This window comes from Stegostoma tigrinum, chromosome 3, assembly GCF_030684315.1.
Source record: "Stegostoma tigrinum isolate sSteTig4 chromosome 3, sSteTig4.hap1, whole genome shotgun sequence".
In the NCBI taxonomy this organism is placed as follows: domain Eukaryota; kingdom Metazoa; phylum Chordata; class Chondrichthyes; order Orectolobiformes; family Stegostomatidae; genus Stegostoma; species Stegostoma tigrinum.
This window is the reverse complement of record NC_081356.1, coordinates 17,719,639-17,734,475: the sequence shown is the minus strand read 5'-3', so window position 1 is coordinate 17,734,475 and position 14,837 is coordinate 17,719,639. Positions and strand designations below refer to the sequence as shown.

General features: G+C 39.5%; 1 protein-coding gene across 5 annotated transcripts in view; it reads right to left on the bottom strand.

The window, feature by feature from the left end:
* gak (cyclin G associated kinase) overlaps positions 1–14,837 on the bottom strand; it is a 118,279-nt gene that overhangs the window by 92,422 nt on the left and 11,020 nt on the right. For 3 of the 5 annotated variants that reach the window (XM_048526970.2, XM_059643646.1, XM_059643647.1), the window contains exons 2-3: positions 11,513–11,574; positions 2,354–2,413 (exon numbers count right to left, since the gene is read on the bottom strand). In XM_048526970.2, the coding sequence (XP_048382927.1) occupies positions 2,354–2,413; positions 11,513–11,574 (122 nt within the window). Of the gene's footprint in view, positions 1–360; positions 470–590; positions 616–2,353; positions 2,414–11,512; positions 11,575–14,837 lie in introns of those variants that run through there. The other 2 variants (XM_059643649.1, XM_059643648.1) reach the window with 2 other exon arrangements.

Sequence of the window (14,837 nt, the reverse complement as noted above, 5' to 3'; positions counted from 1 at the left end):
GGCAAACTATCATCTTTTTCAATTCAAATCTCAGAAAATCTGCCTCACCAGTCACATAGCAATGTGTTAGCCAACTTTAACTAAAATTAACAAGTCTCTCCACTTTGCCATTGTCAGGTATGTTATGAACTTATCATAAAGATTACAGGTGGGTTTTAATGAAGCAGCTATGATACAGTGGAATGATCTAGCTGAAGAAAACAAGTCTAAACTTCACAACAAATGTCATGTGCAATCAAGCAGTAACTGAGTTGGAAAGCTAACATCCCAAGTTAAACACTAATCTATGTTACAAGAACTACTTGTTCAAAGTTTTACAAACATAAATTACACAAGGGTGATACAAAGCATGGAACTTACTGTGCCGTTTGGTGCAATTACAATGCAACTTTGCTATTCCAATGGTATTGTGCCTAGCTTCCCAATACATTGTATGGAGATATGAGGTCATTCAAAACTCTGTTGCCTGTATGCTCACTTGAACAAAGTCTTGCCCACCCACCAGATGTCAGTCAAAGCAACTTAGCTGGTTAAACTACGGAAGATTTTCTGTAAGAACAAAATTATTGAAAACAATAGTTCACCAGTACCCTCAATCATGCTTTAAAAGGAAAGAGATGTTTGCTCCTTGCACAGGTTCTGCAAAAACAAAGAATATTATGTAATCATGTTAAAAAGTGGTATATCAAGATTTGTGCAGTAAGGAATTTATAGGTTTACATTTTTACAAGACCTTCCTGCTGCCACATCATTTTGCTAGCATTGGAAAAGCTGGTAGATTGACAATCCATTGGGAGCCCAAGTGACCCATGTAAGTGCTGAATTAGGGGCCCCTTCCTGTCTCCATTGAGATTTAGCCCACATCAATAGGGCCTTCTGCTACATCCCCAGACCATGTAGCAGAGCCCTGTTGACCTCCGCCTAAGTCCCAGAAAGGCAAGTGGCCTCCTTTTATACGCAACCAGCTGACCCCGTTACAAATGCACCTGCCTTGGCCATCAAGTCCTGAAGTTTGGAGCTGAGCACACAGCTTCTGGTTTATGGGCTGGGATATTATCTACATTGCCAGAAGACCACTGAACATATAAGGATTTAGTAACAATTCACACAAGTGAAAAAAAACCTTACCGTGGCCCTTTCATTTGTTTTAATTTGACTTAACATAAAAATAATAGTGATTAACAAAGAACATATATATGGGTTATTCCTTTTGGACAGCAAAGTAACACCCAGAGTTACAGAAGGTGAAATACAGATCAAAACCCTTTCTCTACGAAGTTATTGATAACTGCCATGTCTCAATGCTAAGCGGAATACCTCCCCAGAGCAGGAATGAAATGCATGAAGAAGGAAAACAAACTGGTATTTTTCAAGTTAACGAGGTGTAGAGCGGGATGAACACAGCAGGCCAAGCAGCATCAGACGAGCAGGAAAGCTGACGTTTCGGGTCTGGACCAAAACGTCATCTTTCCTGCTCCACCGATGCTGCTTATGTTCACCCAACTGTACACCTTATTATCTCAGATTCTCCTGCATCGGCAGTTCCTACTACCTCTGGTATTTTTCAAAGCTACTCAAAGCCTCAAAGTTACTAACAGCCTGAAGCTGTTATGATATAGATAAATGTACCAACAGACTGACACACAAACTTCTATTAATAGTGATGGAATAAATTACTGGAGAATCTTTTTCTGGTCATGTTGAACAAAGAATAAACCACGGCTGTGACACCATGGCCTACTGTTGCACCTGTTTCTCACATTTCTGTGGAGAACTTCCCAGTTCTTCTTCAAAGTACTACCATGGGATATTTTATGCTCAGCTGACCAGACTAAGCTCAGTTCAATATCTCATCTGAACGGCAATGCAGTAATTCTCCAGTAATCCACTGGACTGTTATCCTAAATACACACTTAAATCTCTGGAACAGAGTTTCAATAATGTTCTCACTCAAAGTCAAGAGTGATACCAGTCAAAACTAAGTACTTACTGAGATACTTTCAAGACCTGTCTGATCGGAAAAAAAAGGCAGAAATGGAGATGGGTGAGGGGACTTTATCCATTCCCTTTTGTGCAGAGATAAGGTAGAGGGAAGGGAGAATTAGTAAGGATGAAAGCTTTCAAAGTTAAAAACTGAAACAGTGATTGGAGTGAATGCTATGTGAATTAACATAGTTTCCTCAATAACCTATTAAAAGCAAAGAAACTCAGAAAAGGCACACTTTAAATGTTATTATGTTAAACAAAGGGAAGGTTAACATTACACAAATATGGAGCATTTCAGAGGTCTCTTGCTAAATAAGCAATCACTTACAATAAAAACCAGTAGAACTTAAGTAACTACAAAGGATACCATAAAGCAAACTTCCTGAATGATTGCTTTGCTCTTTTCTTCTTCATTTGACAGAAGTCTCTGAAATGCAAAATATGATCATGTGAAATTTCAACAATTAAGTATGCATGACTTTTAACTGTTTAACCACACCAGACATTGCAGACTTCCTGTGCAACTAAAGTTCAACATGCATGCGTCACTACACCAGCTATCTAGCCAACAAAATTATGCAGTCAGTTAATTTGTTAAATGTGACCTGCATCACATTATTAAATTGACTAATCGCAATTATACAGTACATTTAATGTAGGAAGATGCCTATTGGTACTTCACGCATAGGATTCATAATGAAACATAAATTGAAAGAGGGCGGTGAATGTTTGGACTGAGTTGCCAGAGGAATAGGTAGTAGGGGGCACAATTATGACATTAAAAAGATATTTGGACAGATACATGGACAGGAAAGATTTAGAAGGTCAGACGCAGGCAAGTGCAACTAGTTCAGTTTGGGATGCTCTGTCAGTATGGAAGAATTGAATTAAAGGATTTGTTTCTGTGTTGGATGACTCTGACTCTGTGACTCTGACAGTGTGATTGGTCCAAAAACAAACAGTTGCTGACCAAAAAGCGGGAGGCGCTACAACAAGACCTGGGTGTCCATGTATATGAGTTGCTGAAAGTAAACATGGAGGTGCAGCGGTTGGTAAGAAGGTAAATGGTGCATTGGTCTTCATAATGAGAGGACTCAAGTACAGGAGAAGGCATGTCTTGCTGTAATTATACAGGGCCTTGGTGAGGCTTCACCTGGAGTATTGTGTGTAGTTTTGGTCTCATCTGAGAAAGAATGTTCTGACAATGGGGGAAGTGCAGCAAAGATTTAAAAGACTGATTCCTGGGATGGCAGAACTGACATATGAAGAGAGAATGGATCAGTTAAGATTATATTCACTGGAGTTAAGAAGAATGAGGGGTGTCTTTCATAGAAAACTATAAAATTCGAACGGGACTGGATGTGACGGGAAAGACAGAATGGAAGCCAAGAGAGGAGGGGAGTGACGCTTTGATTAGGGATAACATTATGGCTAGACTTATGAAGGATATTCCTGGGATACATCCAGGGAAGTTATCTGGGAGCAAGTGAGAAATAAGAAACGGATAGTTACCGAATTGGGATTGTACTATAGACTCCTCAATAGTCAGTGGGAAATTCAGAAACAAATGTGTAAGGAGATCTCAATTATCTGTTAAGAATAACAGGGTGGTTAATGGTAGGCGATTTCAACTTTCCTAACATAGACTGGAACTGTCACAGTGTTAAGGGCTTGGACAGAGGAGAATTTGTTAAAAGTGTACAAGAAAATTTTCGGATTGAGTATGTGGATATACCTACCAGAGCATGTGCAAAACTTGACCTACTCTGGGGAAATAAGGTAGGGGACATGACAAGGTGTCAGTGGGGGAGCACTTTAGGACCATAATTACGCTAGTTTTAAAATAGTGATGGAAAAGGATAGACTAATTCTAAACTGGAGGAAGGCCAATTTAGATGGCATTGGACAAAAACTTTCAAAATTTGACTGGGGAAAATGTTCGCAGGTAATCAGATGGCTGGAAAATGGGAAGCCTTCAAAACTGTGATAACGTGAGTCTAGAGACAATATGTTCCCATTAGGGTGAAGGGCAAGGCTTATAAGTGTAGGCAATGCTGGACAACCAGAGAAGTTGAGGTATTGATTAAGAATAAGAAGGAAGCATATGTCAAATATAGGACAGCAGTGATCCAGTGAATCCCTAGAAGAATATTAAGGCAATAGGAGTATACTTAAGAAGAAAATCGGGAGGGAAAAAAGGGGACATGAGATAGTTTTGGCAAACAGGGTTAAGGAGAATTTGAAGGCATTCTACAAATACATTAAAGACAAATGGGTAGTTTGGGAAAGAACAGGGCCGCCTAAAGGAACTGCAGGAGATGGGGGAGATACTAAGCAAGTATGTTGCATCAGTGTTTCCTGTGGAGAAGGATAAGAAAGATAGAAAACATGGGGAAATAAATGGTAATATCTTGAAAAATGTCCACATTACAGAGGTGGTGGTGATGGGCATTTTAAAACTCATAAAGGTGGATAAACCTCCAGGACATGATCAGGCGTCCTCTAGAACTCTGTGGAAAGCTAGGGAAGCAGTTTCTGTGCCCCTTGCTGAGATATTTGCATCATCGATAGCCTTGGATAAAGTGCCGGAAGACTGGAAGTTGGCTAACATGGTGCCACCATTTGAGAAAGGTCGTAAGGAAAAGCCAGGAACTGCAGACTGGTGAGAGCCTGATATCGGTGGGGGGCAAGTTGGTGGGCAGAATTGTGAGGGTGAGGATTTATATGTATTTGGAAAGGCAGGGTCTGATTAGGGATAGTCAACATGGTTTTGTGCATGGGAAATCATGTCTCACTAACTTGATTTGAGTTTTTTGAAGTAGTAACAAAGAGGATTGATGACGCCAGAGAGGTGGACATGATCTATACAAACTTGAGTAAGGCATTCAACAATGCTCCTCATGGCTGATTAGCAAATTTAGATCACATGGAATAGACGGAGAACTAGCTGTTAGGTACGGAATTAGCTCAAAGGTAGAAGACAAAGGGGAGCGGTGGAGGGCTGCTTTCCAGATTGGAGGCATGTGGCCAGCAACAAGGATTGGTACTAGGTCCACAGCTTTTGGTCATTTAGATAAATGATTTGGATGCGAACTTAGGACATTAGGTATAGGAAGTTTGCAGATGACACTAAAATTTGAGATTAAAGATTACCTCAGAGCACAGTATGATCTTGATCAAATGGGCCAATGGACCAAGGATTGGCAGATGGAGTTTAATCTGTAAGGTGTTAAATGTGAGGTGCTGTGTTTTGGTTTGGTAAATCAGGGCAGGACTCATACACTTAATGGTAAGGTTCGGGAGAGTGTTGCAGAACAAAAAGACCTAGGAGTACAGGTTCATAGTTGCTTGAAAGTGGAGTGGCATGTCGATAGGATAGCGAAGAAAGCAGCTGTTATGCTTGCCTTTATTCATCAGTGCATTCAGTATAGGAGTTAGGAGGCCATGTTGTGGTTGTACAGGGCATTGGTGAGGCCACTTTTGAAATACTGCAGACAATTCTGGTCTCCTGCTATAGGAAGGTTGTTGTAAAACTTGGAAGGGTTCAGAAAAGATTTACAGGATATCATCAGGGTTGGTCAGTTTGATCTATAGGGACAGGCTGAATAGGCTGGGGCTAATTTCCCTGAAGCGTCAGAGGCTGAGGAGTGACATTACAGAGGTCGATAAAATCATAAGTGGCATCAATAGGGTAAAGAGGCAAGGTCTTTTCCCTGGGTGGAAGAGTCCAAAGCTAGAGGGCATAGGTTTAAGGTGAGAGCGGAAAGATTTAAAAGAGACCTAAAGGGCAACTTTTTCACACAGAGGGTAGTGTACATATGGAACATGCTACCAGAGCAAGTGGTGGAGGCTGGTACAATTACAACATTTAAAAGGCATTTGGATTGGCCTATGAATCCGAAGAATTTACAAGGATATGGGCCAAACGCTGACAAATGGGGCTAGATTTATATAGGATATATGAATGAGTTGGATCAAAGTGTCTGTTTCTGTATCTGTATGACTCTACGAAAACAAGCAATTAGGAATGACCAAGTTCTGAAGTACCCAGTTCTGAAGGAGGGCCACTGGACTCAAAATGTTAACTCTGCTTTCTCCCCACAAATTCTGCCAGATCTGTAAAGTTTCTCCAACAATTTCATTTTTTTTAAATTAGGGGTGTCTAAAAGTTGATCAATGAGTCAGTTTTCAAAGAAGGGCTTCTTAAAGGGAAGAGAAATATAGAGGCAGAAAGGATGAAGGTGGTAGATGCAGAGGTTAGGGCCTAGAGGACCAACAATGAGGTCAGACTGCAGGAAAGCAGAAGTCTCAGAGGGCAGTACAGCTTGAGGACATTACAGAGAAAGGGAGAATGAGCCCATGAAAATGAGGATTAGAATTCTGAATTCAAGGTATGAGTATACATAATGTCAATGTACACTGAAGATTATAGAAATGAGGGCAGAATAGGCCTTTTTAGTTGGAAGCTGGAAAAATAATCAGGAAAGCAGGAGTGTTGCGTGTGGAGATAACAAAAGGTTTGTAGCTGCAGGTTCAATGAGGAACGAATGGAATTGATCAATTTAGCAGAGGTAAAAAAATCAATACTCTCTGTTGGAGAGTATACGGAGACAGAGGCTCAAGTCAGGATCAAATATCAAACTGTTGCTGCAAACATTTTGATCGAGTCTAAGACAGTGTCCAGGAAGGAGAGCAGTGGGACTCATGGGGTTCAGAGATCTTTGCAACGGAACTTGAAGGTTTGGTGTTTGTGTTTACAATATTTTACATTTAGCTAAGAAAGCAATCGGTGTCTGTCTTCACAGGTGAAGACACAAGAACACTCTCTGAAATAAATAAAATCCAAAAGTTTTGTGGGAGACCCAAACTGAAAGAATTTAATGTTAATTTTTTTTAAAAACTGTTGGTGAAATTAACAGGTCTGAAAGTTGACAAATCCCCAAGACCCAATAGTCTTCACCCCTGAATGTTGGAAGAGATGGCTACAGAGATAGTTACAATGTTGTCATCTTTCAAAATTCTATTAATTCTGCAACAGCGCCTACAGATTGGAAGATTGCTTCACTGTAACTTCACTGTTTAAGAAAAGGACAGAGAAACCAGGAAACCACAGAACTGTTAATCCAACATCAGTCATCGAGAAAACACTAGAATCTATTCGAAAGGATGTGACGGCTGGCATTGAACAGTACGTTGTACTACTGAACTATTATGGAACTCATGATTAACTTTCAATCATCATAAACTGGTTCGTTCTCTAGGGTAACACCTCTTATAATCAAAGCAAACAAATTACCTCTCTCACTACGCAAATGTTGGTTTTCCTCTCTTACTACCTCAATGTTGGTTATCCCTATAAATTGGTATTCTTGACAATTGCTCTGCTGAGTGCAAGATGAAACCTTTGACAAAATGTGCCTTTCTTCAGCAAGACTTGAGTTTTATCCTACCGATGACTTCTCTGCAAAGTGCAAACTTTGAAATACTTCGACCAAATAATAACTAAACTCATTTAAAAAGGATAAGTCATTGACTGTCTCAAATGATGTTCTGATTCCAAAGTCACGTTGCACAAACACATTGCTGACATTGCTGTACCATCCTGCAACAGTTGAATGAAGGATAGGCTTGGCCTTGTTCCCACAGAATGCTCTAAGTAGTTGGTCTGTTCCATGTTACCTGTCCCTCGTGGAAAAATTTGTAAAATAAAACACTTTTGACCACAGGTCCATCTGGCTGTGGTCAGCACACAGCATCCTTGAGACTCTGTGGGACAAGAAGAGTGCTAAATCTTGTCAGGCATTTCCCCAAGCAGACCATCAAAGTTATTTGGCAGAATGCCTTATCGCTGGAACTTTCCAATCGGTACCAAGATGTAATTTGATTTGTGGGAAGAAGGATGCTCCCTACAATATACCTCATGCACACCCAGATTCTCTCCACCACCATGCACTGCCTTGAAGTAGCTGCAGGGGGGAAGAGACTGTCACACATCTCCTCCTGGAACGTGACTTTGCAAAGAAGATCTGGAGAGAGATGTGACAGTTTTTGTCGAGGTTCATCCGAAGCAACTCCATGACACAAGACTCTGTGCTTTAAGGTATTCCCCAGGGCACACACTGAGACAAATATCGAATGCACATGGAAGACTGTCAACTCAGTGAAAGATGTTCTTTAGCCTGCCCAAAACCTGTTGAACTTCCATCGCAAAGAGTTGACCTCGACCGACTGTTGCAGAATGGCACCTTTCTAAGGTCCAGAGCTATATCCTGAGGGACACACTACAGTTTGGGGCAGCTGCCACCCAGGTACAGTGGGGAAAGACCACATCTATTCAGTTATCATACCATCTCACTGTCTCAAAATGTAAGTAAGTAGTGCCCTGCACGAGCAGGAAATGTCAAATTTCAATGTCTGCTGTTTTCTTCTTGTGCAAAGACTGTGTAGAACTGTTTTAGCACCTTGTGTATGAACATAAAGATAATTTTTTATGAATATTTTTACAATTAAAAAAATCTTCCTGTGACAATTGGAGTTGGCTGAATTCCCTCTGCTTCAGCTAAGTGGCGTAGATAAAAAGAAAATCCTCTTCAGACACTCTCTCCAAGCAGTAAAGATGACTTCCAGCGATTTTTCAACTAATACGTTTTGCCAAGAGAAATTGTAAATTTCTTCTCTCAGCTCCACAATAGTCTTACTACTATGAATTCTCTCACAATATTCCCCATACTGTAAGGCTCCATCTGAGCTCATGCTCCTTGCAGGTGCAACAATGTTCCCGTTGTACCCAGGATGTCCCTTCTTTAAAAATTTAAAAGGGTATTTGTGTTCACATAATCTTTTGAAGAATAACATTTGGGATCAAATCTTTTAACACATCAATGATGTCGTTTATGACTGATAGACCCTACACAGATTAATTCTGGCCATGGCACACAAAGATTCTTAATCTAATGCTGCAGAAATAATTTGTAAAAACTAAGACTAAACAGAAAGATAACTTTCTAAGTAATAATTTGCAGAAAGTATTTTTGCATTGAGAAGTTTAAGCTCCTGCTTTAACAGCCTGAATTTTAAAAAGGGAAGACCTTGGTTGACAAATCTCATTGAATTAGTCAGAGATAACTTGGAGAATAGACAAGGTCATACTGTCTTGCAGTAAGTCTAGATTTCCAAAATACCTTTGATAAAGGTATCACATAATAGACTAATAAAGATTAAAGCATAGAATCAAAAACAAATAGCAGAATGGATAACCAGCAAGCTACAAAACACAGCAAAAAGCAGGGTAAAGGGTAGCTATTCAGAATGCCAGAAATTGCAAAGTTGGGTTCCTGAAGGGTTGGGAACTCTATTCTGATGTTTACAACTTCCAAATTTATAGTATCAAAAACAGAAAATGCAAGGAATACTCAGCTGGTCAGACACCATCTGTGGAGAGAAGCAGAGTTAATATTTCAAGCTGATGGCCTTTCATCAGAACTTCAGCTAAATTTACAGCCGACACCCAATTGGAAGTAATAGTTGTACGGGAGGGAGGACTGCAAGAACTTAATACATAGCATTAATAAACTTGCAGAACAGACAGTAAATTGGCAAGTGAATTTCAGTATTAGAAAATGACAGCTATTGCACTGCGGTAAGAAAAATAAGGAAAGTGTATATTACCTGGAAAATAAGAACCTAAATGGGATAATAAAAAGCATCAGGCAGTATAAATATGCTGATCCACAAAAAATTCCATGGGTCAGTAGGAAATTAACCAAAGCAAGTACTGCAGATTATTTCCAGAGATACAGAATTGAAAAGTAGTGAATTACATAGCAAATACTGGTTAGACCATACTCAAAGTATTTAGTATAGATCAAGTAAACTTACAGGGGGTTCTGCTGATAACGTGTGTACCAGCAATGCAAATTGGCTGTAATGCAACTGATAATTAGGGAACAGTATTTCCAAAACACGAACTCCTGTTGGCTATAATGCGATTTCATCGAGTATGTTTTGACATTGTGAGCTTTGTCAAAGAAAAATTTCTTTTTTTCGATCCTTATACATGGTGTAAATGAGTTATTTTGAAAACGGTAATTGGGTTGTACATCATAAACCTCAAAGATAATATCACATAGGAAACATTCGTCTTATTAGGAAAATATGTGAAGTCTTAGTTTGAAGAGTTTATGCTGAACATATTAAATACAAAAAAATGAAGTATAGTTTAAAATAATGTGTGCTATTAAAACATTCACCTTTGCGTGTAGTATTTTTGCCTAGTTTTGTGGCATATTTAATATGTAAGAAGTTTTGAACTTGCTCATGTAAATCATTTATACCAAAAGTTGACTGTATTATAGCCTTCTCTTTTCTAGCACTATTTTGAATACCAGGTTACTCAGGTTTATAACACACTGTAATCCTACAATTAACTTCAGTGTCAATGGGATAGTTAGGAAAGAAAGGTCAGATTCCTCTGCTTCAATTATCTGAAAATCTATCCAGAAGTCTGTGCCAATGGAATGTCAGGTCAGATCAGTAATGAGCTAGGCTGCGATGCAGACTACGTTGTAGGTGAATAGATTTTCTTTGATTATAAGTGTCAAGGGCACCAATACCAATAGGAGAGTGATAAGGAAGAATTTTGAATGATTTTGAGTGATACTTTTTGGTGATGCGCCCCTAATCCCACTTTTAGCATTGGCCAAGTTATTTCTATAGCACCGTTTTCTATAATGTGATGTCGTGCAGGAACGCAACTATTGCTTTATAGCAGAACCTCCAATATTATAAAACAGAAAGCATTGAGAGTGTGCAACAAAGATTTACCAGATCATATCAGACTGCCAGATTATATCCATCAGGATACAATGAATGGATTAAATATAAATAGAATGCTTCCATTGGTAGGGAAGAATCAAATAGTGAAACTAGAAACAACTTCGCACCCGTAATTGATGAGAATGTGGATGGTACTACCACAAGGAATAAAGGAATAGTTAAGGCAAATTTTGATGCATTTAAGGGGTGGCTGGAAAAGGACATAAGCGAAAAAGAAATTGAGATTTATGTTAATGTGGACCAGTTTGACCAAATGGCTTGTTTCTGCAGTGTATGCTTAATATTAGTTTTTAAAATCTCCCTATTGACTGAGGTACTTGATCAAGCCAAGCTGAAAACACAATTTCATTCATACGATAATACATTCACATTGTTCTGTCATCCAAAGCTCCAATTCATAATTGACCACAACACGAATGCATAGACCAAAACTATCAGAGATCTTCCTGTTATGTGTAACTCTGAGTCTACCACAAAACACAAATGTATTAAAAATTCCCACTTGAAGGCACAATTAATTAATCTAGAAGCTTTCATTCCTTGCCTAATTCGGGGTTTGGACATGGTCCAATGTCAGAGGGAACAACTGACTAGAATCCCCTTCACCCTAGGTAATGACTGCAGAAATGATACAAATACCTGAAAAATGCCTCAAGAACATGCCTTAACATAATTTCAGCACATCACTCACCTTTAAAGCATAATCTTTTCCACTACCAAGGTCCTGTGCTTCATAGACAAAGGCAAATCCACCTGTTAAAACAGAAAAACATTCCTAGACTGAGAACTTATCCATAATGTACAACAGACTTGTGTAGATAAACAGCACCTTCCAAACTCATGGTCCCTTCCATCTGGAAAGAGAAGGCAGAAGATACATAGGAATACCACCACCTGAAAGTTCCCCTCCAACCCACCCAACATCCTGACTTGGAAATGTATCACCATTCCCTCAGTCACTGGATCAAGATCCTGGAATTGCCTCCCAAATGACATTTGGGTCAACCCATGGCACATGGACTGCAGCAATTCAAAAGGCACTTCACCACCACTTTCTCAAAGGCAACCAGGGACAGGCAATAAATGATCGCCAGCCAATGACGCCCACATCCCGCAAACGAATTAAAAAACCCAAGGTGATTAAAAGGCCTCAATCTTACAGCAGTGAGTACTTGTGAAATGCCTTCATCGGATTTGTCTGTGAGCTAGATACTGCATCACATCTCAGTTGAAGTCTACAGATTTAAGTTTGATAAGTGTGGCTTGCCTGGAGGTAAGCGTTGTGCAGACAGGAACACCACCAGGTGGTCAGAAAATCTAAAGGCATAGGCCTCCCAAACATCCTAAAGAATTTAACTTCAGGCCGCTTTCCTCTTTACCCCTTAAGTATCTCAATCACAGTCAATTCGACAATAGGCCTGAAGACTTTTTAGTAGGGCGTTTGATTCACTGGATCAAAGTCTGCAGCAGCAAGTAATTTAGTGGAGAAATGTCTCATGGTGTTCTGTGAGGTCCAAATAAATATGCTGGGTGATGATTCAGGGTAGCCAGGGGAGGGAGGCAGATCACTGTAGAAGAGGTTTATTGTTATCTTGTTGAGCCTAAACAAAACACTCCTGCCTCAACTAGCCCGCTAGGGCTGTAAAGGCTATCCTTACCTTATGGATTCAGCCTTCTCACCTCCTTTAAGATGCTGAGTTTCCCAAGGAAGCCTGGCCACCCTTTACATCTAATCTTTGAATCTACATTAACAAAAAACATTTAAATTACCAACCACTTCCCACTTGGAAGTTGGTCGCTCACTCCATCTATACAAAACCAGGCGCTGGCGGGCTAGAGTCAAGCTTTATCCTGGTTACAGGCTTTTCTTAATTTTCCCCATCCCAGGCATTTTTGAAGTGAATATTTAGCATTTATATATGGTCTCAACAAAAACAAGACAGCAAGTGGTTTGTAAATATCACATGAACTCTAAGACTAGATTCCTACTCTAGCAGGAGGTATGCTGGTTGTATCAATAAAAGATGCCGTCCAGTGCAGAGAGAGAATCAGTGTAACAGAAATGAACTGAAACAGGAAACCTAATTTGTGAGTAGTGCCACCACTTACTTGAATTGGTTTTATATTTGAAGTCATTCCTGTTATACCCATTTTCTCTCCCCACTATGCACCATTTTTCTACTGAAATAACCAACGTAAGTATTATTATCAAATTTTCAATGCTAGCCAGTGGGATGAGTAAGGTCAATCATGGATCATTCACTCACCCATTCATTTTCTTGCTACATGTAGAGAGAAACACACAACCAGTACATAATGTTCAATGAGGTCTACTGTCTTGGAAATCAGAACAAATCAACATCATCCCATTTGTTACTCCAATGGGTTCATACACTGCCAGACTAACTCTCACATTAACTTTCGAAATGTTATACAATTTCAGGCTCTTTTACTTGTTAAATACAAGTATGGACACTGCCAATAACTGTGGAGTAATTTTATTAATTTTAACAGGGAAGTCATGCTCAATGGCAGCTCAAATACTTTACAATTGTTTCATCATGGACTAGTAATTAGTGTGACTTTATGCTTGAAAGTTATCAAAACCAAAGTTTCTAATGTATTAAATTGTGTCGTGTATGTCTCAGCCACCCTATTTGGGCATGGCATTATCATTCAATTTCACACTGGTCAACCTCAGAAGCAGAACTTGACTATGTTGATTCAGATGTTAATACAAGGGCCTATCTGCCATGACACCTTGGATACAGAGGCATATTCCCTGATATCATGGCTAATACTTATCTTTCCATCAAAGCCACTAAAAATTGTTTGAAAGGTTATTATCACAAGGCAGTTTGTGTTATCTGTCTCTGCACATTGGCTTCCTGTAGGAGTCATATGGTTACGGATTCAGAGAAAGTAATTCCAAGACATGTTGAAGCAACAACATAGAAATTCTTAAGAAGTATAACTGCAGTGCTGCCAAATGGCTGGACTTGATTCCGGTTTATAATAGCTCTCTCTTGTATTTTGGACTCTGTATCCTCGCTTGGCATCAGGGTTGAAGATTCCTCACAGACAGGTGGTGAATTCTGTATTGCCCAGGATACAACTGCCAAGCAACTGGTAACCAATCAGGACAGATGAAAACAAATCATCACAAAAACTTGGTTAATCATTGAGAATGATTGAATGAAAACTAATTTTATTTTAATCTTTTGATCTTTTTTATGGAAAAGAGATAAAAGACCATAAGACATAGGAGTGGAAGGAAGGCCATTCAGCCCATCGAGTCACTCCACCATTTAATCATGGCTGATGGGCATTTCAACTCCACTTACCCGCACTCTCCCCGTAGCCCTTAATTTCTTGCGAGATCAAGAATTTATCAATCTTTGCCCTGAAGAAATTTAACGTCCCAGCCTCCACTGTGCTCCATAACAATGAGTTCCACAGACCCACCACTCTCTGGCTGAAGAAATGTCTCCTCATTTCCGTTCTAAATTGAGCCCCTCTAATTGTATGTTGTCACACTCACTGTCTCTCAAAAGAACGTACCTCTTTGAAGCAAAAAATCAATATTGTGAAAACTGCAAAGGTTGTACTCTGATTTGTAGCTCTGTGCCAGGGTTCAGAAGACACTGAGTTGGGTTGATAATGCACATAATTTTAACAATTATAGACATGTTTAAAAATAAACTTAATGGGGGCGTTTTCCCAAGGGAATTGTTCAGTCAATTGTTCAGTCGTCTCAATAAAAAAGCAGCGTAGTGGAAGTCTGTAAACAACCCTTTGATCCTGTTCCATCACTCAATAAGTTCATTTCAAATCAGATATTGGCATCAATTCCACTTTCCTGTCTTTTTCCCAGGATCGTTGATTCCTCTCTCAGCTTTAAAGATATTCTTCGACTCACCATTCACAGGTCTATGGTGTACAGAATTCCAAAGATTCATGACCTCCTGAGACAAATTCCTCCTCAGTTCCATCTTAAATAGGTGACCTCATAATCT